This window comes from Phytophthora ramorum (genome assembly GCF_020800215.1).
Source record: "Phytophthora ramorum isolate Pr-102 chromosome Unknown Phyram_PR-102_s0002, whole genome shotgun sequence".
In the NCBI taxonomy this organism is placed as follows: Eukaryota; Oomycota; class Peronosporomycetes; order Peronosporales; family Peronosporaceae; genus Phytophthora; species Phytophthora ramorum.
Window position 1 is genome coordinate 2,639,340 of NW_027150648.1, and position 22,771 is coordinate 2,662,110.

General features: G+C 54.7%; 5 protein-coding genes across 6 annotated transcripts; 2 read left to right on the forward strand and 3 right to left on the reverse strand.

The window, feature by feature from the left end:
- Positions 1-15: 15 nt before the first annotated feature.
- On the reverse strand, positions 16-3,535 carry KRP23_2260 (Tyrosine-protein kinase Fer; the record flags this gene model as incomplete). The annotated part of the gene is made up of 6 exons (XM_067886973.1): positions 16-1,983; positions 2,053-2,300; positions 2,390-2,538; positions 2,612-2,709; positions 2,788-3,061; positions 3,138-3,535. 6 exons carry the CDS (start codon positions 3,533-3,535, stop codon positions 16-18), a joined length of 3,135 nt encoding a protein of 1,044 aa, XP_067749603.1.
- Positions 3,536-4,122: 587 nt separating this feature from the next.
- Positions 4,123-6,809, forward strand: KRP23_2261 (Phosphatidylinositol 3,4,5-trisphosphate 3-phosphatase and dual-specificity protein phosphatase PTEN; the record flags this gene model as incomplete). The annotated part of the gene is made up of 3 exons (XM_067886974.1): positions 4,123-4,941; positions 5,002-5,127; positions 5,199-6,809. The coding sequence occupies 3 exons, from the start codon at positions 4,123-4,125 to the stop codon at positions 6,807-6,809; spliced, it is 2,556 nt and encodes an 851-aa protein (XP_067749604.1).
- A 2,162-nt stretch (positions 6,810-8,971) lies between these two features.
- Positions 8,972-10,579, reverse strand: KRP23_2262 (Vacuolar amino acid transporter 6; the record flags this gene model as incomplete). The annotated part of the gene is made up of 1 exon (XM_067886975.1): positions 8,972-10,579. One exon carries the CDS (start codon positions 10,577-10,579, stop codon positions 8,972-8,974), a length of 1,608 nt encoding a protein of 535 aa, XP_067749605.1.
- A 400-nt stretch (positions 10,580-10,979) lies between these two features.
- KRP23_2263 (SNF1-related protein kinase catalytic subunit alpha KIN12) lies at positions 10,980-12,315 on the reverse strand (the record flags this gene model as incomplete). Its single annotated transcript, XM_067886976.1, has 2 exons — positions 10,980-11,300; positions 11,380-12,315. The coding sequence occupies 2 exons, from the start codon at positions 12,313-12,315 to the stop codon at positions 10,980-10,982; spliced, it is 1,257 nt and encodes a 418-aa protein (XP_067749606.1).
- Positions 12,316-20,520: 8,205 nt separating this feature from the next.
- Positions 20,521-22,744, forward strand: KRP23_2264 (uncharacterized protein; the record flags this gene model as incomplete). Of its 2 annotated transcripts, none has more annotated exons than XM_067886978.1 (5): positions 20,521-21,078; positions 21,138-21,197; positions 21,276-21,374; positions 21,503-21,739; positions 21,824-22,744. In XM_067886978.1, 5 exons carry the CDS (start codon positions 20,521-20,523, stop codon positions 22,742-22,744), a joined length of 1,875 nt encoding a protein of 624 aa, XP_067749608.1. The 2 variants fall into 2 exon arrangements, with proteins under 2 accessions (XP_067749608.1, XP_067749607.1); XM_067886977.1 differs by having other exon boundaries at positions 21,827-22,744.
- Positions 22,745-22,771: the final 27 nt, after the last annotated feature.

Genomic DNA, 22,771 nt, shown 5'->3' on the forward strand with positions numbered 1-22,771 from the left:
TTCAACATGCCGTCATCATGACGTGGTCACCGCAGTCTTGGTGTCCTGCAGCACCCACTCGTCCAGCGTTGTGTAAATCTGGTCCATGGATGGACGTCGCAGCGGATGCACGTCGAAGCACTGCTCCATGAGTTGGCGGTGCGCAGTCGGCAGCGAGGATGGAATAGGGACGTGGTGACCTTCTAGAATCAGCGCTGCTGCATCTTGTGACGACAAGTTTGGAAACGGAGGTTGACCGCTGAAAATCTCGTACAGCAGCACACCGAACATGTACGAGTCTGAGTACGTGGAGAAGAGATGAGGCGGCGTAATGGACTCAGGTGCCATCCACTTAAGAGGACCGAAGCCGTGTCGGTCATCGTCGAACAGAAAGCTGCCCAGAAACCCCGCACTGGGGCTGCGCAGACGCCGAGACAACCCAAAATCGCACACTTTCACGCGGAACTGAGAGTCCACCAAACAGTTTCGAGCTGCAATGTCGCGGTGGAGGAAGTTGCCCTGATGGATGTTCGCCAGGCCATGAGCAGCGTCCCGTGCCATGATAGTGCGTGAAAACAAGCTGACACAGGAACTTGCAGGCGCTTCGGGGTTCGCACTTATTCCCAAGACATTTTCCACGCTGCCATTAGGCAGATACTCAGTCACCAGAGAGAGATTTCGTGAGTCGGTCGTGTCCTTGTCTGGCCCTGAGTTGCTTACACCTATCAACTCGACGACGTGTGGGTGTTTACCCAGTAAATTCATCACGGCGGCTTCATGGTGAAACTCCGCGAGCGCATCAGAAGCGCGATACGCGTCTTGGTTCATTGTTTTGACGACTACATCCTGTGACGTGCTTTTCCAACGTGCAAGCACCGCGTCACCGAATGCACCGTGACCAATCGGCCGGATAAGCTCCAAGTCTTCCTTTGGGATGTCTCGAACGTTTGGCGCCACATGCTCCATGTGCGCGTCCAAAAGAGCAAGATCGGAGGAGCTTGTCATACCTGCCGCTGCAGCGGAGTAAGTGTGTGTTGTGACCGCATGGAGTCGGATATATAGCACCGACACTCTCGTCCCAGCCACGATCTTGGCAATGCAAAGTTCATCAGCCTCATCTTCTTCGTAAACGGATCGTGTCGTAATCCGAAAGAGATCAAAAGACACACCAGTGATATCACCATGCCACCGGAACGACTTGCAGCCCTCACCCTTGATGCCAAAGCGCTCGCTGGGCTCAATTGAAATGGTAACTAGCGTGCCGCGCTGGATATGAAATGGTTGCACGCGCTGCCCGCTCTCGACTTCATTGTGCTCAAGTGCCACCTCCAGCATTGACTCCCGTTGCTGCTTCAAATACGCCCAAATATCGATACGGAAGCAATCACACAACATGATTTGAGCTGGTCCGAAGGCACTGAAGTGCACTGCATCGTGCGAGGCGTGTCTGTCATAGCCAAATACCCCGTGTGCACTTCCCGCACTGGTTATCGTTGAGCTTCTTCGTTGCTTGAATATACCCTCGTAGGCCATCTGTGTGTGGCTCACATCCTCATGCAGGTTGTCTGCTGGTTCATGTTGCAGCGAACGAACGACTTCTCTTTGGAGATTTCGGACACCGTCGCCATCGAGGAAATTCGACAGCGATGACCGCCTCTCTTCAGTCGGCAGAGACATAAACTCACCCTCACTGTCTTCCTCCGATATCCCAGCGTCATTGTCACCTTCAAAATTATCATACAGCACACCATCGGGGCTGCTGTAAAAGCTTGGAAAATCGTAGTTGAAGTCGTCGTAAGTTCTCCATCTCTCCGAGTCTCTATCATCGTGTACACTGTTTTCTGGAGGGAGAGTGTACAAATGCCGACGCTGCTCTCTGTTGTTGTCGCCGTCTTGTGGAAGAAGCGAATGTCCTGCTGGCACAGGGACGGGCAGTGGCCCTCTCCGAAGCATACCGTTCGGAACGTACAACCTCGATCGGGTGTATATTCGACGTGTTGGCTTCTGTTAGTATGGCCCAAACACAAGTTAGATATCTACGAACTACGATAAATTGTTCGCAAATAATCGTACCCGGTTGCGTTGACGTGAGCTCTCTGCCTCTTCCTCTTCTTCTGCGTGCTTTGCTTCAGGCACATCAGGAATGCGTCTGAGCCAGTCCATCATGCATAATGCCGCCAGCTTCCACAACAAGGACTTGAGTAATGCATTCCGAGACTCCGGGGAGGTCAATACTCCGTCCAACTTGTGCGTATTGTGGAGAAAGTCCACTTGACGCAGCCATTTACGCGCCAGCAATTGTTCAGCAGTCAGTTTTGCGGCTATGGTAGAATAATACAGGTACAGGAGAGTAAAGATTAGGCTGTCAGCGATAAACCCAAGCACTTGAAACGCTGGACGACAAACTTACTCAAACAATCCACGAACAGATCCCGGCATGCAGATGAAAGGTGGTCCAATTGATCTTCAATGGAGCCTTCCACATAGCGAATGTCGACTTCTTTGCTTGGCGAGCGCGGCATCATAGCGATCTGAAACATGAGCATGCCAATCGCCGCACTAAGTCGCAATTGCAAACCATTAACTGTGAGTCACAAGTATAGACACCCCACCTCCAAACACGCACACGTACATATCTGCCGCTCGATGCTTTTCGGTTGCAGGTACAAGAATGCACCCACTCAAAATCAAGTCCAGGTGCAGCAAAAACGTAGCTTGATCACCTGCCATCTACACCAAATCGTAAGCACGCGCATATCCGTCGATACCAGTTTTTCTCTCCAGCATAGTCTTCGGAGCAATACTAACCACCAAGTCGTAGTGCACCAGCTCGCCAGCCAAGCTCAGTCCGTGTCTATGCAAGAAGTAGACCAAAGCTGCGACTTGGAACACCACACGGCGCAGCTTCTCTTCTGAAAACTGCGTCACATCAGCAAAGCTTTCTCTCAATGGTGCCCACTCCTGTCGGAGCTCCTGTACCAGCACCCAGCTGCCTCCTGCCTCCCAGATCTGCAGCAGCCTCTGAAACACCGCTGGTTGTCTCTGCAGCGTCGCCCCCACACGCCCCACGTGCTCCAATTGCCTGTAAATCATACACCATAATACACATTAAGTCCGCCATCAATAGCACCCTCTAGAGTACTGCAAAGGTCCTTTACCAGTCCGTCACTGACGCCTTGGAGAAGCTCGTGAGTAGCACCTGGTGCTTGAGCCGGGGGGCTTCCAGGTCGATTGCAACCACCGAGTGCTGACGCGGCAGCGCTCGCGAGTGCATTGGTGACTCATAGGCACGTAGAAACGCGTATCTGGAGGCCGGGAAGCGCGGGAACGGGGCGGAACACGCAGTAAGTGGCTGGTAGATCGACTGTATCAAGGTGGAGCACTGTTGACGCGCTGCTGGAGGGCGTAGGCGGTCTTTAGAGGCCGGAATTGCTGCGTTTGGAGCGTGCGCATGAGGTTTAGTATTCAATTGATAGGATAGTAGGCCGCGTAGACTCGTGGGCGCTCGCAGAGACGCGTCGCTGCCCTCGGAGGAAGACGTCGCCATCACCAGCATGACTTTGGTCGGAATGATGGTATTGGTACTGTTCAGATCTATCTAGGTTGATCTACATAGAATGAAATCTAGTTGGACCTATAATTGTAGGTTGCCGTGACCAACGTTAGTCGAAGTGTTCAAGGCCGTAAATGCATCAACGGTACACTGCACCCACGTTCGTAGGCGTGTTGGCCCGACGACTTCCAAGTCACTCGACAGCCATGTTGCGGAGACCGCAAGATCAGACAGCAACGCCACCGACAGGCTGGCGCCAGCATAGCATTGTCGCAGTGGATTTTTACCGCCCAACATCCCACACGATGGTCCTCCGCAACACCAGCCAATGCACCTCCACTGACCAGAGGCATGCTAGCGGGAAAATGCACTCCGTCCTCCGCCACGTAGCGATGGACGCTCTTCTTGATTAACCCGGTGTTTTTCCTGTCTCAAATTCCCAAAATCCGCAAAGCAACATGTGACACAACTGTACCAACATGATGGTACACAAACTTTTCGTCGTTCTTTTATCATGCCAAACCTCCCCAATAGGTTCAAACGGCCATTTGGCGAGTCGCGTTCACCTCCTCACTAAATTCCCTATAGCCATGAAGGCGTTGCGCGCCGCCGTGTCGGGCTCGCGCGTGCGCTTCATGCAGGACGGCTTCGACCTGGACCTGACGTACATCACGCCCAAACTGCTCGCCATGGGCTACCCGGCCTCGGGCGTGGAGAAGACGTACCGCAACGACATCAACGAGGTGGCGGCGTTCCTCAACTCGCGCCACCCGGACGCCTACCGCGTGTACAACCTGAGCGAGCGCGCGTACGACTACAGCAAGTTCGAGGGCCGTGTGAGCGAGTGCGGCTTCCCGGACCATCACCCGCCGCCGCTGCAACTGCTGCTGGACATTATGAACGACATGATCGAGTGGGTGGCCAAGAGTCCCAAGCACGTGGTCGTGGTGCACTGTTTAGCTGGAAAAGGCCGCACGGGCGTCGTGTGCTCGTGCTACTTGCTACTCACGGGCTACTACGGCAGCGTCTTCAAGCTGCGCAAGGAGCGCGAGCTACGCGAGCTCGCCAACTCGAGCATCCGCGACTTCTGGAACGCCAGAGGCCAAGGCGTGCGCTTCCCCAGCCAGGCGCTGTATATTTATTACTTTATCAAGGTGCTACGACGGCTGGGTAGGATGCCCACGCAAATCCCGCCGTTACGACCGTCCAAGAAGATGTTCCTGAGGAGTATCGTGCTTAATGGCGTACCCGACTTTGAGGCCCCACCTAGAGGAGGATGCACCCCGTTTCTGCAAGTTTTGCCGGCGCCGTCGCAACACCATCAGCCACATTTGCTGTATAATAGCTCGTGGCAGAGACCCAAATTCGAGACGTACATGGCGGACCCGCAAGGGTCGATTGTGTTTGAGGTACGTGGAAGGAGTGTGGGTGGGGTTGGATGCAGTGCACTAATGGAGGGTGTTATCTAGGTGAATGCGGAGGTGCAGGGAGATACGCTCGTGAGGTGCTTCCACGCCAACACGACCAACATATTGGGCAAGCACATGGTCAAGATGTTCCACTTCACGTTCAACACCGACTTCTTCCACAGCAACGTAAGGCTGCAGATTATTTTGTGCTGTTGTGTTGGTGCTGATGTTTTCTATTGTTTGTTGCATTTTCATAGAGCAATTTGTATCGACTGCCGAAGGTTGAGGTTGATGAGGCAACCGGGAACCAACGGTACCCGGATAACTTCCAGGTGGTCTGTCACGTAGAGATGTTGGATTCGCATGGAAATCCGTTCCCACCAAAGTCGGCGTCGTCGTCATCCGTTTTGCACTCGGGAAGCAGCAGCAGCATCCGCGATGATGAGGCTGAGCAGTCGAGAGCGGCTCGCCCACAGTCTGCTCCACAACAGCGCCGGATGACGGTGCCATCCCATCAGTCTTACTACGATAAAAAGGTGCAACCCCAGGCCTCTTGGCGGCCAGAGGAGACGACTCCTACCATGCAAGGGTGGCTGTACAAGCAGGGCGGATTCGTTAAAAACTGGAAGAAGCGATGGTTTGTGGCGCGCGAAGGAAAAATGATGTACTATCATGGAATCTCGGACGCTACGCCGCTGGGTGTGGTAAATTTGCGGCGCGTGACAGTGGAAATTTGTGAAGCCCACGAAGTAAACGCGCGGAATAAGTGTCTCCACTTTTTCAAGGTGGTCCCTCCAAGCGCCGGCCAGCGGACATACTTTTTTGGTGCCGAGTCCGAACAGGACCTCGTGGGTTGGATTCATGTGCTCGGTGCTCAGTCCGCTTACGGCATCGTTCATGGTGTGTTGACGCGGCGACCTTCTTTGCCGCGCAACAATACGTTCGCTACACGGGCGTCGTACCAGCAGGAACATCTTCCGCAGAATCGCGGAGCGGATCGGCAGCGTCCCAGTAGTGACAGCCGAAATTATCACGTTGGGGATACTAGGTCGTCGCTGCCGGCCATGACTTCATCTGCACCTCCTTCCGCGTTTACTACGCTGCACGATGTAAGGCCATCGACACAATTGAGCGCTACAGAACTTTCGTTTCAACTCACTTCAAGCGAGGATAGTCGTCGGCCACAACCATCAGAAGCAGCGCCAGGAACCTCAGCCAACTACGGTAGACGAGAAAGCATGCCACATGACGTAGCTAGTTTATCCCAGCGCGCTTTGGAGATGCGTTCGCTGTCATTTACAGACTACGAAGATCAGGAAGGTGACCGACTGTCCTCCACGTCGGCGTCAGCGATGCCTCATTGTGTACCAGCTGAACCTGTTGCTGACCTGACGAACACGCTTTCAGCGCGAGAGCAAGCGTCGCTGTTGCAAGAAGTCAACGGATTCGAGGCTGGCATCTACATCTACTCTGCGGACGAGCTACAGGAAGCCGCACGACTGCAGAAATATATGCGTGAGACCCGCGGTCCAAGTACTCTTACAGGACGTGACCCAGATCCCGATCCGGATCCAGCGCTCTCTGCTGCATATGGACTCAAGGCCTCACCCCCTGGCACCCTGAGCAGGCAGCTTCACCAATATGTAGTGCAAAAGCGCCTGGGTGACGCTGAGCAATTACTTACGGAGCTCGTACTGACGAAATTCCCGGGCCTCATCGATGCGATGGACCACGACCCACTGGCGTTCACGCAGCTTGTTGCCGGTGGAGACATTGCTTTAGCGAGCCACCGGATGCAGGAGCAAGAAGGCTCGACTCCAGCCGTCAGACAAGATTCCAATGGCACCCGTCGAGCTGTATTCTTCTAGACCAGGTGCGCTGTAGCTACTCAGAATACTTTGTTGATTTCTTTGGCTAGAGGAGATAAGTGTATCTCAATGAAAGGTTTCAGAACTACATGTAGTTTGCAAAGCTCACTACAGTCTAGTAAAGCTCGTTTGCAAGCTTCCGAGTCATTGAGTACTTCGAGAGTTCCGTAATTCTCTCTAGTGGCAAGTGAGGCAACGCCAGCCTGTGCAAAGCACGATCAAAAGCGCATTAGCCTAAAAACTCGGACTTGTCGACCTATCTGTGCACTCACTCGTTGAATTCCGCGGGGTCCTTTGCAAAGTTCTGCACCATATAAATGGCAAAACGCACGACGTCTTGATCCGTGTCGTTAAGTAAAGACTTCAAGACTGAAGTCAACTCGTGCTTGAACTGGGCCAGTAGTGTGCGCCGATTTGCATCGTACTGACACGCATCCTTTAGGCGGATGGTCACATGTGTGCGTGCAGATTTCCAACACGACGAGTTGAATGTCAATACCATTTGTGATAGCTCGCTTGCATCCAATATGTACGGCCCTGCGTGCAGTTTTGGTGAAAGAAGACCGGTCCACGGCAAGTTTCTTCTGCAGGGACGCAATCCGAGGCAAAGCGTTAGACGAAGATTTCAAGCAACCAGCCCTTCCTGCAGAAAATACTTGCGCAAATAAGAACTCTGATTTTGCAGCCCGATTATTTCCTTGTCGATCGCCAAGCATAAATTGTGGATTCTGCTCACTAGCACAGAAAACTTGAGCTGGTACACTTGCTGCATAGTTACAAGAATTGTGGTCAATTCTTCGCTCATGTTTATGCGGTGACCTCAAATGGAGGCGACGTACCGGTAGGTAATTGCATGCGAATTCAACTTGAATTGCTCTAGTGGTTGTCAAGCGGTACATGCACACACTGAAAAATACTTGTTCTGCCTCGCTCAATGCGGACCCAGCGATCTGTACAAGTAGCATTAACCATCAGGCCATTTTACTCATCGACCGAAACTCGGGCGACACATTCACAATATTTGGATACTCACCGACCATTTTGGATGGCTCGTGAAGTCAGCGTCGTGGGCTTTCAAAGCCCTCTGCAACGTGGCATGTACGACTTCAGCCGGTTCGTACGACTCAAATTCGGGTTTATGGAGGCGAAAATCGTCTACATGTACTTCCGGAAGTTCATCGGTGGGCACACGCGTTTGCTGCTCGTGAATCAAATTGCGAGTTCCAATGAAAGCCCGATTGCTTATTGTCTTGACGCTGGTTAAAGGAATGTGGACTGTTGGGGTTTCTTTCTCGATCAAATTCACCATGTCACGGGTGAGACCGTTGAGTTTTTGCTTCGTATTGGCCACTTCGGACAGCGAGAGGGAAAAATGATGCGTGGGGTTTCGTACATCGTGCAAGCCATTGCTGCCGAGACTTCCTTGTACGCCTCGGTCCCCATTGACAGATCCATGCTTTGAAGCTTCCCGACTTCGAACACGATGACCGAAAACGGAGCATTACTCTGCTCGATAGACTCCATCACAGCCACGATGTTCGCCATGTCGGCACTTTCAACGCGGCCACCATCCAGACGAACCATGAAGAACAGTTTGTGTTATTCAAATGCTTTAAGCGTGTCAATGGTGGTCGAGGCTTGATGGTGCTTTCGGGCTGGGTAGTACAAAGCCTAGATTTTTTCCGGGCGGCGTCATTACCTCTGCAACTTTCTTCACTGAAGCGGCAGTGGCTACCAGACTTTTGCTAGATACAATCGAGAGCGATCACTTCGTGTTCGGGTCGTATCGCTCAAAATCATGAGCTAGATTGAATCGTCAGCTGAGCCTTCAAAATGAAGTTCGTGTCCTAGGGCATATGAAGCCAAGGGGGCTCGACAGGATGAACCCTACATGGCACGTGGATGTTTCGAGACCGACCCCAGCGATCGTTTGACTGCCGCTGCTCTAGTAGCTCAGTTGGCAAAGTTTTTTTTTACGGTTCGCGAGTTCGACACAACCTTTTTGAAAGGTAAGGAGCTCGCGGCCGACCGTGCAAGAGCTCCATAACGAAGAGTGATTGCCAAGTTTAGTGCAGATCAACAAGTGTCGTGAACAAGAACAATGCTAGATGTTTGAGCCCGAGTTCACATGTCAGCCAGGGCCACTGGAGGTATCAAGAGTATCATTCTGGTCGTACAAGTTGTAGCGTGGCAGCAGTGCAAAGTACAATGGCGACTACAGCTAGCGCTGTCAGCAAAACAAGTCTTGTCATACCCTTGCGGCTTGATCTCCACGGCGCCAGTCGCACGTAAAAGATCAACGGGAACAGATAACATAGCATCAGCAGGATGCTAGCCCCCACGAAGGAGAACACCACCTGAAGCCCAGGCACACGCAAAGCACACAGGATCTGGGCAACAAGAAGCAGCACAGTCACAACAGCCTGTACGAATTGTGATGGCTCCAGCGCTTGCTCCTCTTCACCGTCCAAATTCTTGTCTTCAATGTCAACACTGCGCGAGGTGCAGGCCACGTACATCTCGAGCACAAGCGAGCGAAGCGGATGGAACAGCAGCGGGAATGAGAGCAGGATCGTGAGCAGCACAGCTACACGAGGCACTGCCATGATTCGGTCGTGCGAGAGATTCAGCAATATATTGCCCTGTGTATTGCGCCCGTAGATCTGAGAAGCGCATACACCGAACGTGGCGTAGAGCACAACACAACTACCCACGGCCAGAGCCAGATGACGTCGCATGGTTCGTCTAGCAGCTTGTAGCAGATGCAGAGCCACCGGGGCCTGTGCACTACCGAGTGCCTCAATATCCTGATCATGTTGCTCGTGCCTCTTTACCGTCTCAGTGGCCACGAGCTGGGCCAGTAGCGGGATCACGTTCAGATGAAGCATGAATGTAAAATTGTAAATGCCAACCACTTCCGAAACGCGCCAGAACAACGAGGCTTCTGTCTCCGGCACCGACGTTGGCAGCACCGAACTGTTGGCGCTGTCATCTCCTCCTCCTCCTCCAAACGTAGCGCGGTACGCTACGGCACCAACCAGGTAAACAGAGAAAGCCACTCCGAAGTACGACGAAAAACGCAGCGCCGAAATGCTGGTCAAACATCCCAGGGGCAGCACCACGACCAGCACCACAACCCAAACGGTCCTCACCACCGCCTGCTGCTGCGCTTCCACCGTCCATTGTTCAAACCCGGCCATCACCGCCGACAGAATCACCGGTGCCATGTCCTTCACCACACGCACGCAGCCCACGCACGCTCCAAACACGGCAAAGGCCGTGAGTGCACCCGCAAGGCGAGCCAGCGGCTTGCCACCTGCTCTCCACGCCAAATGCTGGTACGTCTCCCGACTCTCCTGCACGTCGCCTGCGTTCTCCTTTGCCACCGCCACATGAACGTCCACAAGTGTATCGGCCGTGAAAGCCATCGCCAGCCCCACGCAGCACAGCACCAGCACCGCCTGGGCAGGCGACAACAAGACGAATGTATAGGGCACCGCCAATGTGCCGGCGCCGATGGCCGACATCAGCAGCGTGAACGGCACGGCGCAACTGCGTCCCAACCCTTGGCAGGGCGACACGGAGGCAGCCACCGACTGGGTCTCAGCTGTAGACGCCTCCTGCTCCTTCACAGTCGCCTGGACATGGATTTCTTCCGAGACCACGAGCGGGAAGCCCGTCTCGAACGATTCACGGCGGTGGCGATGTCTTCGACCGGATGAAAGCGGCTCAGGCGATAACAGTGGCGACGTCTCGTCGGAGTTGGCCATGGCGACCAAATGAGCTGCTCGAGGAGACTTGACGAGTGCTGCATACGTCACGTCGGACCATCACAACCCTACGATGGCCATTGGAGTTTTCTGCGAATCGGAGTGGAGGCTTTACTATGGGGCGATGCAGTAAGCTTATCTATCGATCTACCTTGTTGGTGTTTAGTCCCCAGCACCTTATTGTCTATCAACTTCTAGTCGGCGGTCTGATCCTCTCGGCGAATTGGAATCTGGTTGTGCTTGGCGATTGGTCTGACGGGCTTCATTGCCGTTCTCCAAATGCCGAGTCTCGTCTTCGTTGACAACTCTCGCGAGACGGTTTGGTATATCGATGACTGTCCTTGATGTAATTCAGTGTAGTGCGCACGATTCTGGTGGGGGTGATACTGCAGGCGATCGATCATCCGAGCGTGTTGAGGACGGCTTGGGCGCGGCGGTTGAAGTCGAGGTCGTAGTCGACGAGCAGCGGCTGCAGCAGGTTCGCTGCCGCCACAGCCGTCAGTCGCTCGGTCGGGCGGGCCGCGAGCAGCAGGCCGCGGAAGATTTCATAAATTAGCGGAGGGAACTCGATGTGGCGGAAACAAATGAGGCAGCCTTCCTGTCCGAGGCATGAGTTGTACCCTGGCTGGTTTGCATGTGCCAGCAGATTTGTCGCCCAGTTGGTGTCGCACACGAGCGCCAAGTGGCCCTTGGGGTATCCGAAGCACAGCAATTGATACAACTGCAATTCAAAAACACACAATACACATTACCGTCAGCCCACACCATGAAAACCCTCACAAAATCCACCATCCACGTACCAATACGCCAGCCGACCACATATCTGCGGGCGCTCCCAAGAAGCCCGGTCTTGGGGACGGGTGTTGGTTATGTGCCCTCACTTCTTCCGCCACATAGAGCGGCTTGAACTTGATCAGTCGGTCGTCCGCTCCCGCGCGTCCGTTGTTTGTCATAATCTCGGAACTGCCAAAATCGATGATCCTCGGGTTGTACTCTGCGTCCATGACGACATTGCACGGATCCACGTCCAGATGACACACATTCTGCGCGTGCATGTACGCGAGCCCCTTGAGTACGCCTTCAAAAATGTGGAGTGCCTCGAGCATCCAGGCTCTGGCCACGAAGATGTTGACCGCCTGTTCCAGCTCGGGCAATGACGTCATGGTCGTCACGAGTCTCTCAACTGCAAAACGCTTGTAGTCCGTAAGTCGCCGCTTGGCGTACATGATCAAGCTGCCATTGGCTGCCCAGTCCATGGCGATGTACTCGTTGTGCTCATCTGCCAGACACTCCCACTGAGAGAAGTGCGGCGAGTGGTAGAGTCCCGCGAAGCCCGGCGGCTGCAGCTGCGCCATGACGCGCACCTCGTTGAGCACGTCGTCGTGCTGCAGCTTGAGCTGCGTCTTGTCCATGACTTTGAGCGCTACGTCGTACGTGGGGGCGGCTCCGAGACGCCCTCGCTGAAAGTACTTGGCAAAGCGCACGACGCCGCAGCGGCACACGCCCAGCAGCGCCGTCTCGTCCTGATTGGCCGCGTCCGAGGCCAGCGGCGATTGGTGCAGCGGGTGCGCGAAGCACATGATGCCGCCGCGCTCGTCGTCCCAGGGCAGCAGCAGCACCGGCAGCTGCAGCTCGAACGCCGGGTAGCGCGGCGGCACTCCGCGGTGGCGGAAGGGCGTGTAGCGCGGCTCTCCGCGCTGCCGGTTGTAGGCGAACTCGACCGCCTCGAGCTCCATGAGCGACGGACTAACGTAGCTCTTGAGACGCAATTGCAATTGTGGGGAGGGATGATTCGAGTTTGAGGAGGTGGTACATGGTACCGCTTTACTCGAGGGAATGAATGTGCAACTTGTTGCCTTTTCTGGGTTGAAGAGCGTGCGAGGAAGCGATGGAGGCGGCGGATTGTCGTGTGGACTGTCATCGTGTGACGTGGCATGCACGCTCTTCAGTTTGTACAGATTACTGAGCGATTTGAATGCACCTGGCAGCGTGAGTGAGTATCTTCGACGTTGAAGATACTTGGCGTATTCTGGAATGTCCGCTGCGGGGGGATTGTTTCTTTTCACAAGGTATCGACGTCAAGTACATCGAAATGCAGGCATTTCTTTGCCTATTAAAACATTGTCTTTTTCCACGAGCGCATCTGAGCCGTGCTTTACGAAAACCTTTGTTGGTGGGACGCTAGCCTCGACTTTGATGTAGTGGCAGGGCAAACTCTCGGTTATTGGTGCTGCGGAACAGGAATCCCGGCTCGGGCAACAGCTTTTATTGTATCCGGTCATTCAGCATTTCGAACATTTCGGCCCGAATGTTGGTGCTGTTGAGCAGCCAGGATACGTCGGCCCCCACTGCATGCAGTCGAATCAACGATTTCCCGGGTTTGGCACGTCAATGCTCCATGTTGGACTGGCAACCTTCGAGCAGCGATAGCATCTTCAGGAAAACACGAGGCATGCGAAATAAAACGTTAATAGTCCTCCGGAATAGGCCAAGTATCTTCAACTTCGAAGATACTGTACCTACGCTGCCAGGTGGTCCAAACTCGTTAATCAATCCTTGCAGACTGAAGAGCGTGGACGCCACGTCGCATGACGGCAGTCTACAGTAAACTTACAATTCACCGTTCACATCGCTTCTCGCCCTTCAACCCAAAAAGGCAACAAGTTGTGCATTCAGGATAGATTTGCGCAAGGCAGATGATTGGCAGGTATTAGGCTAAATGCCATTTTGCGCTCATAACTACAAGCACATACTTCGAAGTACAAGACAAAACGCAGGTAGGCATCGGTAAAATCTTGTATCCATAGAGTGTTGCGGAACCCACTGCGCGTTCTGGCACCAAGTGTATTACTATTTTCGAGCAGGAACTATTCGAATTCAGCTGCAGTAAAATGGATTTGACCACTTTGAGCAAAATAGAGATGCAATTCGAGTGTCGTCTACATGAGGTCAAGCGCCGACTGGTTCAACCGTCGACCTCTGCTGCACAGAAGGCCGCGGTCGCCACCAATTCGTCAGTCAAAAACCTCGATGAGGGTGAGATGGCAAAGGATACGGTAGTGCCTAGATTTGCTAGTGAGGTCACAGTCGAGTAGGGCAGATCTCGACAATCCTCCTCGAGCAATTCTGTACTGTACTCTGAACCAGCCTCACCCCCACATTCTTGCAATTTCACCCCAATAGTACTCGCCGTGGAGCTTAGCTCGCCTACAACACGCCAAGCTGCGAATAAGTCGCAGCTGATCAAAGGCAGAGCAACCACGATGATAACAATCAACTTATGTACTTTGTATTGGATCGTAAGGGGCTCGTTTTCTAAGGCCCTTTGGTCATAACGCTACAGAGAGTAATTGCAGCGGCGTCTAGCAACCACTGCCACCAGCAATCATCAGACACGAGGTGCTGTCGAAGATGGCCAGGGTGTTGGCCATCAGCGACCACACCAGCGCGAACGACAGGTAGGCGATGGTGATGCCGCCGAGCAGCTTGCTGGAGCCGCCGTTGGCAGCGAGCTCCTGCGTCTCCTTCTTCTGGCGCGGCAGAAGCACGAGGAAACCCCACGAGATGATGGTCATCGCGTACGAGATGATGACTGTGTACGTGATATCCGTACGGATTGAGTGGTCGTCGGCCTGCACACGAGCGTTCGTGATGTTGAACGGGCCGTTGATCAGCAGCGTGATCGTCGTGGCGAAAGGCGTGGCGAGGTTACCGACAGTCGTCATGAGGCCGTACACGGCGCCTTCGTTACCGACGCCAGCAATCTCGACCGTCACGAACAGCGCAATGATCCAAGCAACACCGCTCGGAATCTGCACCGCGATAGGAGGACCGAGCCAGAACCACTGGTTACGGAAGATATCCCACACCGTGATGAGAGCAACGGAGCAGTCCACGACAATCACAACGATGCCGGTGCAGACGATCATCCAGCGCCAGTTCCAGTGGAGACCGTACTTGGACGTGGTCGTGATACCGATCAAGAAGCACAAGTGACCGAGCACATCGTTCAGCGTGTTGTTGATAGGAGTCACGCCCACCAAGTACGACTGCACCGGAGAGCTGGCCGTGTACGAGATGCTGGAGAAGATGCCGGCGAAGAAGTGGTGGGCAATGACCTGGTACACCACGCGCTTGCACAGCAGGTTCCAGAACTCGTTGATGTACTTGCGGAAGTCAGCGCGCTCCGCCTTCTCCTCCTGGATGAAGTACCACGTCATGGGGATGGCAGGTGTCACAAGCACCACCATGATGATCATAAGCTCCGGGAAGCTCAGTGAGAAGTCGAAGTCACCGCCGTACTCTTCACCGTTGAAGCAGAAGCCAACGAGCAACTCACCGAGGATCACGAGAATGTATCGCACAGCGTAAATAGCCGACTGGGTCTTTCCGCGCTTCGCCATGGGCTCCTGCTGAGCGAGCTCACACACGATACTGTCGGAGCAGACGTCTGAGAGCACGTAGCCGAACGCTGCGAAGAACATGATGACGACGTACTTGGCGCCTTCGCTGGAGGCGTTATAGTTGATACGAGCTTCAATTTCAGCGGTGTAATCGGCCGGGTCGACATCGCGGTCGGCAGCGACGGTGAAGTACGGCTGGCCAATCGGCATGACAGCCATGAGCAACAGCATCGCAATGCAAATGACCCAGCCGATCAGCATGTACGGACGACGGCGGTAGCCCCAGATCGGGAAGCAGTCGGAGATGATACCGTAGAAGACCTTGAAACTCCACGGGAGAATGACGAGCTCCTTGGCGGCAGCGACCTGGGCTCCGCTACAGTTAAGGTACTGCTGCAAGAACGGGTACACTGTCTCGGGAAGCATACCATAGACGACACCGACGGCAGCGTACTGGAAGATGAGACCGAGGTATTTTTTGCTGGTCAGGTCGGGCATGCCGCCAGGTCGCAGCGCGCCGCCCTCAAGGACCTCCGCGTTGTCATCGGGCGTCTTCATGCCAGCATAGCTGTCCTTGGTGGCGCTGTCCTTCGCGATGCTCACGTATGAGAGACGCTGCAGGTCGTGCACATTGTGGCCATTGGGAGTCGGGGCCATTGCGAAGTAACCGAGCTTGGTGAAGCGAAGAAGCCTGGAAGCTTGGCGGTGGGTGGCACTTGCGCAGTCCGAGGCAAAAAGCGGAATGAACTCCACTGTCCTGGTCGATTAACAGATTAAAGGCAAGAGGAATCCCCTGGACCGGTCTGACTGAGATTGACCATCAGTCAGGCAGATAAAGAACAGCACAGCCTGTGCACGCTCGCCAATCTCGTGCACTTGAGCACAGCCAGCGCAGGCTCTGGCTCGACCGGGTTAATGAGCCTGCGAGACCCGATAATTATCATCCGGACGATGGGGAAATTCGCCACTCGGCCGAGACGAAGCACTTCGTGCCGCCGTTGCGAAGTGAAGCTCCAACTCCGGAATCTAATGGGACGACCCTGGCTCATGTCTGTCACAGGCGCTATGAACGCGGTATGGCAGCGTGGAGACAGGAGCTTGGGCTCAGACGTCCGCCTTATCACGCCGTGTCTTGCCCAATCAACCACCGAAAGTCTCCAACGTCGAAGAGCTTGCACGAATAGTGAACGCCAAACGCACCACGATGCTCGTTACCTACACTATTCGGAGCTTTTGCCAAGCATTCGAGCACCGCGCCCGTCTACAATGCTTGAGCCAGCGCGGAGGCGGCCGCCGTGCTCAGTGAGCCCGTGCAGCTCTCATTCTGTGCTGGGCGTCTACGAATCGTAGGCTACGTTGGCAGTGTATCCGTCAGAGCGCGGATACAGTTCACCGGGCAGGGCATCCCTCGCTCATCTACCTTTTTCCATTCCTGCGGCTTTGAACCGTTGCCAGCAAACGCTCGTTTCGATTAGGTATGGAGGGGCCCCGTTAGCAGCGTCGTGGATTTGCCACCTCGGCAACTGCGCTGGCCTCGGGGCGGGAACTCGAGCAGAGAGACGGACACTGAGAGTCCGAAACCTGCCTCGTCACGGTTGCTCCGTTTGCCTCGATGGCTGGACGACGAAGTATGACGGACTTTTGGCGAGGCTCCAATTGGCAGGAGCTCGGCACGTCCGGAGGAAGCCGAAATACTGTACCCCATCTCAATCGGATCGACGTGTTACATGCACGGGAAACGGAACCGGATGGCTCGAGTTTGGATCAGTGAGGTGACGATATCCAGCGGGCTGTCGCTGCCGTTGTCAACGGCGGCCAGTCAGCCCGCTTGAAAGATACTCTAAAGTTAACCTTCACAGTGTCGTTTCGGTATAAAAAAGTGGAGGCGGGTCAGATTGCTGATATTGCCGCCAAAGGCGATACATGCACGCTGTAGATCCAACATCGGCACCGGTAGTAGCACTGCAACACTGTTGTAATCTTCCAGTACCTTGTCAACCTCCACGAATCTCAAAGTCTCCAAGCGAAGCCACACATGGGTAGCTCGGTATAAAAAAATAAGAGGAGTTGTATGCATATTCACGCAACGGCATTTACTCCTCGCTCCTGAGCCCCACTACTGTAAATGGTAGTAACATACTACAAAGTGAGTAAGAAGATTTTGTGCGTTGGTATGTACAAGCTCATCGGGTTACAGCCACACGCCAGGATAAGGCATTGTACATGCTTACAGTCATTCTGTACGGAGACAAGCAAGGCCTTTCCGTCTACGCTACGTTGTACTCTAGCATCCAGTGCCGCCAGCAATCACCAGGCACGAAGTGCTGTCGAAGACGGCCAGCGTGTTGACTGTGATCGACCAGACAAGCGAAAATGCCAAATAGAGAATGGTGAGGCCGCCCAAGATTTTGTTGGAGCCGCCAGTTCGAGCAAGCTCCTGCGTCTCCTCCTTCTGACGCGGAAGCAGGAACAGGAACACCCACGAGAAAATTGTCATCGCGTACGAGATGATGATCGTGTACGTGATGTCCGTACGGATTGAGTGATCGTCGGCCTGCACACGAGCGTTCGTGATGTTGAACGGGCCGTCGACCAACAGCGTGATCGTCGTGGCGAAAGGTGTCGCCAAGTTACCGACCGTAGTCACCAGACCATAAACGGCGCCTTCGTTACCGACGCCAGCAATCTCGACCGTCACGAACAGCGCAATGATCCAAGCAACACCGCTCGGGATCTGTACCGCGATAGGAGGGCCGAGCCAGAACCACTGGTTACGGAAGATATCCCACACCGTGATGAGAGCAACAGTGCAGTCCACGATGATCACAACGATGCCGGTGCAGACGATCATCCAGCGCCAGTTCCAGTGCAGGCCATACTTCGATGTCACCATGATACCAATCAAAAAGCAGACGTGACCTAACACATCGTTCAGGGTGCTGTTGATCGGCGTAACATCCACCATGTACGACTGCACCGGAGAGCTGGCCGTGTACGAGATGCTGGAGAAGATGCCGGCGAAGAAATGATACGCGATAATCTGGTACACCACACGCTTGCACAGCAGATCCCAGAACTCGTTGATGTACTTACGGAAGTCAGCGCGCTCCGCTTTCTCCTCCTCGATAAAGAACCACGCAAGCGGGAGAATAGGCGCGGTGAGCACCGTCATGATGATCATAAGCTGTGGGAAACTCAGCGAGAAGTCGAAATCGCCGCCGTACTCTTCACCGTTGAAGCAGAAGCCAACGAGCAACTCTCCGAGGATCACGAGAACGTATCGCACAGCGTAAATAGCCGACTGGGTTTTACCACGACGTGCCACCGGCTCGCGCTGTGCGAGTTCGCACACGATACTGTCGGAGCAGACATCCGAGAGCACGTATCCAACCGCTGCGAAGAACATGATGATGATGTACTTGGCGCCTTCGCTGGGGGCGTCGTAGTTGATACGAGCTTCAATCTCCGAGGTATAGTCAGATGTGTCGACATCGCGGTCGGAGGCGACGGTGTAGTAAGGCTTGCCAATCGGCATGATGGCCATGACCAGCAGCATCAAGATGCAAACTGTCCAGCCGATCAGCATATAAGGGCGACGGCGGTAGCCCCAGATCGGAAAGCAATCCGACAGGATGCCGAAAAAGACCTTGAAACTCCACGGCAGCACAACAAGCTCCTTGGCAGCAGCCACTTGCGCGCCACTGCAGTTGAGATACTCTTGCATGAACGGATAAATGGTTTCAGGAAGCATGCCGTAGACAATACCGACTGCAGCGTACTGGAAGAGCAAACCAATGTACTTCTTGCTTGTCAGCACGGGCACGCCACCAGGTCGAAGCGCGCCGCCTTCGAGAGCGTCCGGATTGGCATCAGGCGTCTTCATGCCAGCGTAGCCGCTCTGGTCGGGATCCTTGGTGATGCTTACCGCGGACAGGCGCTCTAGGTCGTGCACATTCCTGGTGCTCGGGGTCGCCATTGTGATGTTTCCAGGACTTGTAGAGCGCTGGAATTTGGTAGGTTGGTGACGCTCGAGGCAAAACGGAGAATGAGTTCAAGCTGCAGAGTCGCGGGCGGAATGCGCAAATGGCGAGGGAGGACGCCATCAATCAGCAGCGTTGCTTCACCAGCGTGCAGCCTGATGAACATCCACAACGTCAGGAGCGCATCGGGGACATAGCAGCAGGATCTGCTGAGCACAGCCAGCCAAAGCAAATCAGTCAAGCAGCGATTCGCCAATCGGCTACCCTGCAGCTCCGGAACGCCTGTGACAGACGACGCTATGCCCGCGGTATGCGCGCGGAGACGAGTGCGCCGCTTTATCACGCGCGCCACGTCCAATCCGCCGCCCAAGCGCGACCGACGTCGAGCCCGCACCAGCGAATCGCTCGCGCAAGATTGTCCACGACGCGCTGCACACGGCTTTATGAGCGATTTGTGACCCACGGTGACCTAGGTCGTCTACAAAACTGAGCCGGGATCTATTCCGAGCCGGGAAGACCTGCCAGACAGTCGCACAATACACGCGCGGCAGCTGATGATGCGTCCTCGCTTACATGAACGTTTATGGAAACTCAAGATTTCCTTCTCCCTGACGAGGAAGTCTTCCGTCAGAGCACCATGCGCGCGACGTTGCTTACAATGCAAAATGATGTTTCTTGTACGGCTTGAAACGTTTAGAGATTAACAGGCGCTCTGGCACAACACACCAAGTACATGTAGATGAAAGCTTTCGATTGCTGGCCCCTGACGAACTGCGTGCGCAGGCTTTTATTGGCGGAGGCTTTGTCGGTCAATTGGGACCTCGGTGGGAGTGTGCAACAGCATGCAGTAGGGAAGCGAAAGCACCATTTACTAAACGGTCTTGTCTCGTTACTGTGATGAAGAAGGCGAAGGTCAAGTCACACCAGGACGATGAGTGCTGTTTTGAGGCTGTAGCGGACGATACTCCAAATGGCTGTGCGGGCTGTGGTGGCATGCGTAAAAGGCCGACGACATGCATCGATCACTGGTACCGTAGTACATGTACGTGTGTGAGTGGCGTAAAACTTTGCTCACATCTTACATAGGACCTGTCAGAAATAATGGCGTCGTTTCAATATAGTAGATAGGAGGTCTTTGTTCCGGTGCGGCAAGAGGGCTTTAGCGCCGACCGAGGCACGTGTACGGGGTCAAACTACAGTGTAGAAGCTCAAGGGAGCGTAGACACAATCGTGTCGTGGTTCAGGGCCCATGAAATGCTCGTGTTAACGTGGACATCGCATCCATCGGGCCATAATATCTCGCCAATGCCCTCGGAACGCGACGGACGGAGCAAATTGTCACCGCGCGTAGCACGCTGACTCCACCAGAGTGCATCTCAAAGCGACCACAAGCTGCCTCTCAACTCCTCACCCCACTCACTCAAACTGAACTTGACAAAGTTGAAGCTCGTTTCGTCGTTAAATTCGGACTTTAAATTCGGTTCCGTCTGGTTCCGAGGTTCCGACTGGTCGCTTCCATACTGAGTGCAAGTCACAGGCATTCCTGATTCCTCTCGGTATGCGTAGTCGCTGGGTGGACTCGTTCAAGCGCGGCCTCGCGCCGTCTCCGCGGGGCGAGCGTTCCCCTTTGCCTTCGGGGGCTACGTACGCGCCCACGCCGAGCTCCACGCTTTCGTCCACGTCCGCAGCGAGCGTCAGCGGCGCCGAGAACCCCGCGTTTGTGCACGACGCCGACCGCTGCGAGTGCGTGGGCGTCTGCAGCGTCGCGCGCGTGCTGGAGAACTGCGTCCTTCAAGGTGGTGTACACCACACACACATGCACGTGCTGACGTACCTGGGGCGGCCGCTGCGCTCGGATTGCTGCTGTTATCCGGTGGGGGTGCAGTGGTTCCGAGCTGTTGCGGAGCAGGACGACTTCCAGGTCATTCCTGGCGCCTGCGACGAGTGGTACACGCCCACAGCAGACGACATTGGAGCCAGGATACTGGCCAAGGTCATGATCGAGGACGAGGACGTGTTGAAGACCAAGATGCTCGAGTACGGACCTATCAAGGAAGACCCCGAGGTCCGGAGCAAGGTCGAGATGTACTTGGAGAGAAAGTCGGTGCTGTTCATGGTGAGAAGAAAGAGAAGACGAGAGAGGAAAAGTGAGCTGATGATTAATTGGTGGTACAGGGACTCAGGAGCATCTCGGTGCAGGATGGCAGCGAACACCTGAACGAGGAGGAACTGAGAGTACGGCGTGACTGTTGGGTTGGATGGGGTTGACGAGGCTGAAAACATGATGCGGTGGTTTGTTGACTGCAATTATAGGAGAGCTGGACGCTGCTCATTGACGACCGCAGAGTGCGCTTGACGTGCGAGTCGTCGCTCATCCCGCCGTTTGAAAGCCTCTACACTCCGGACATCAAGGTAGGAGGGTACTCGCTCGTGGGCGTTGGTTTTGGGAACTCATCGCATTATTGTGCTTTGTCTCTTGGTCGCATCGATTACCAACTGCTTCAACTGCCCGTCTTACTTAAACTTGCGTTTCCTGGCAGCTGGAGATGGCTCGAGACACACCTAACGAGTTTTATCTCCACCTGGCAGAAGGATGCTACGTGCGACTTCGTGCCGAGTCCAATACGGTGCGGGATATTATCGTGCTCACGCTGCGTGCCTTCTGCAAGATGGCTGTTTCAGATGAGGTCACACACGACGCCGTAGCTCGCGGACTGTCGCCAATGTTGACACTGCGCAAGATTGCCCAGCAAGAAGAGGCCAAGAAGCTGCCCCCAGTAGGTGCCAGTGCTAACTTTGGCGGATTGCCGGGATTGAGTTGCATGCTGAGGTTGTACACACCGTCTCTTGATTTCAACCAGCAGACGCACGAAGATCCACCACCACCCCTGCCACTGCCAGCTCCGGTATACGATCTTCCGTGGAATCGATCGCCAAGTAACTCGTTTAGTATGGATCACCCCGAGTCTACTGGTGCAAGTACCGTACTTGAAGAAGTAGACGAGTCGCTTGACGCGGGTACCAGGCGGCTGAGTCTAGGCAGCAGTCTGGGTGGTGGAATGGGGACCGATGGATGGCAGCACAGCGACGACCTCGATGATTCCTTGCTGATGGATGCTGAAGCGCTGATCGGTAACGCGCACAAGATGGGAATTCAGTACCAGATCCTGCCGCGCGCTCCGAAGCGCATCTCGATCTTGGACGTTCCTGACTTACAGATCATCGAAGCGATGGAGGCATTAACCGACAACGCAGGTCCAGGGGGAGCAGGTAATAAGCGAGACGAAGAGAAGCTGCGGCAGCAGCAGCAGCGAGATCATCGACGAAGGCGAGGGAGTAATGGTGACGCTAGCGACAGCAACCCGGAAGATTGTCGAGGCGGAAGTGGCAACAACGTCGACGGAAGCGTTGCCGCTGGGATGCCCGAGATGCCGGATGCCAGCTGCATTGACAAGGCTATCAAGGACTTCATGGCGGACGGAAGTGGTGACAAGGAGAGCATGGACGTATCTGCATTGCGAGAGCGCTATGTCGCGATCTTCTGTGCACTGCAACGCGAGCTGCACACGTACAAGCAGCGAGTAGTGGCGCTGTCCAAGCAGCTCGAGGAGAAGCAGGAGCTCAACTCGAGCTTCCGCAAGGACATCGAGTCGCTGCGCAGTGCTCTCACGTCCATGCAGCTCGCCGACAAAGTGTACGACCTCGTGACCACGGACCTGCAGCAGCTCGTCAAGCGCACCGCCACGGAAGCGGCGCCGGCCGTTGGTCAGATCTCGTCCTGACCAAATCCTGACACAACTAAAACAACC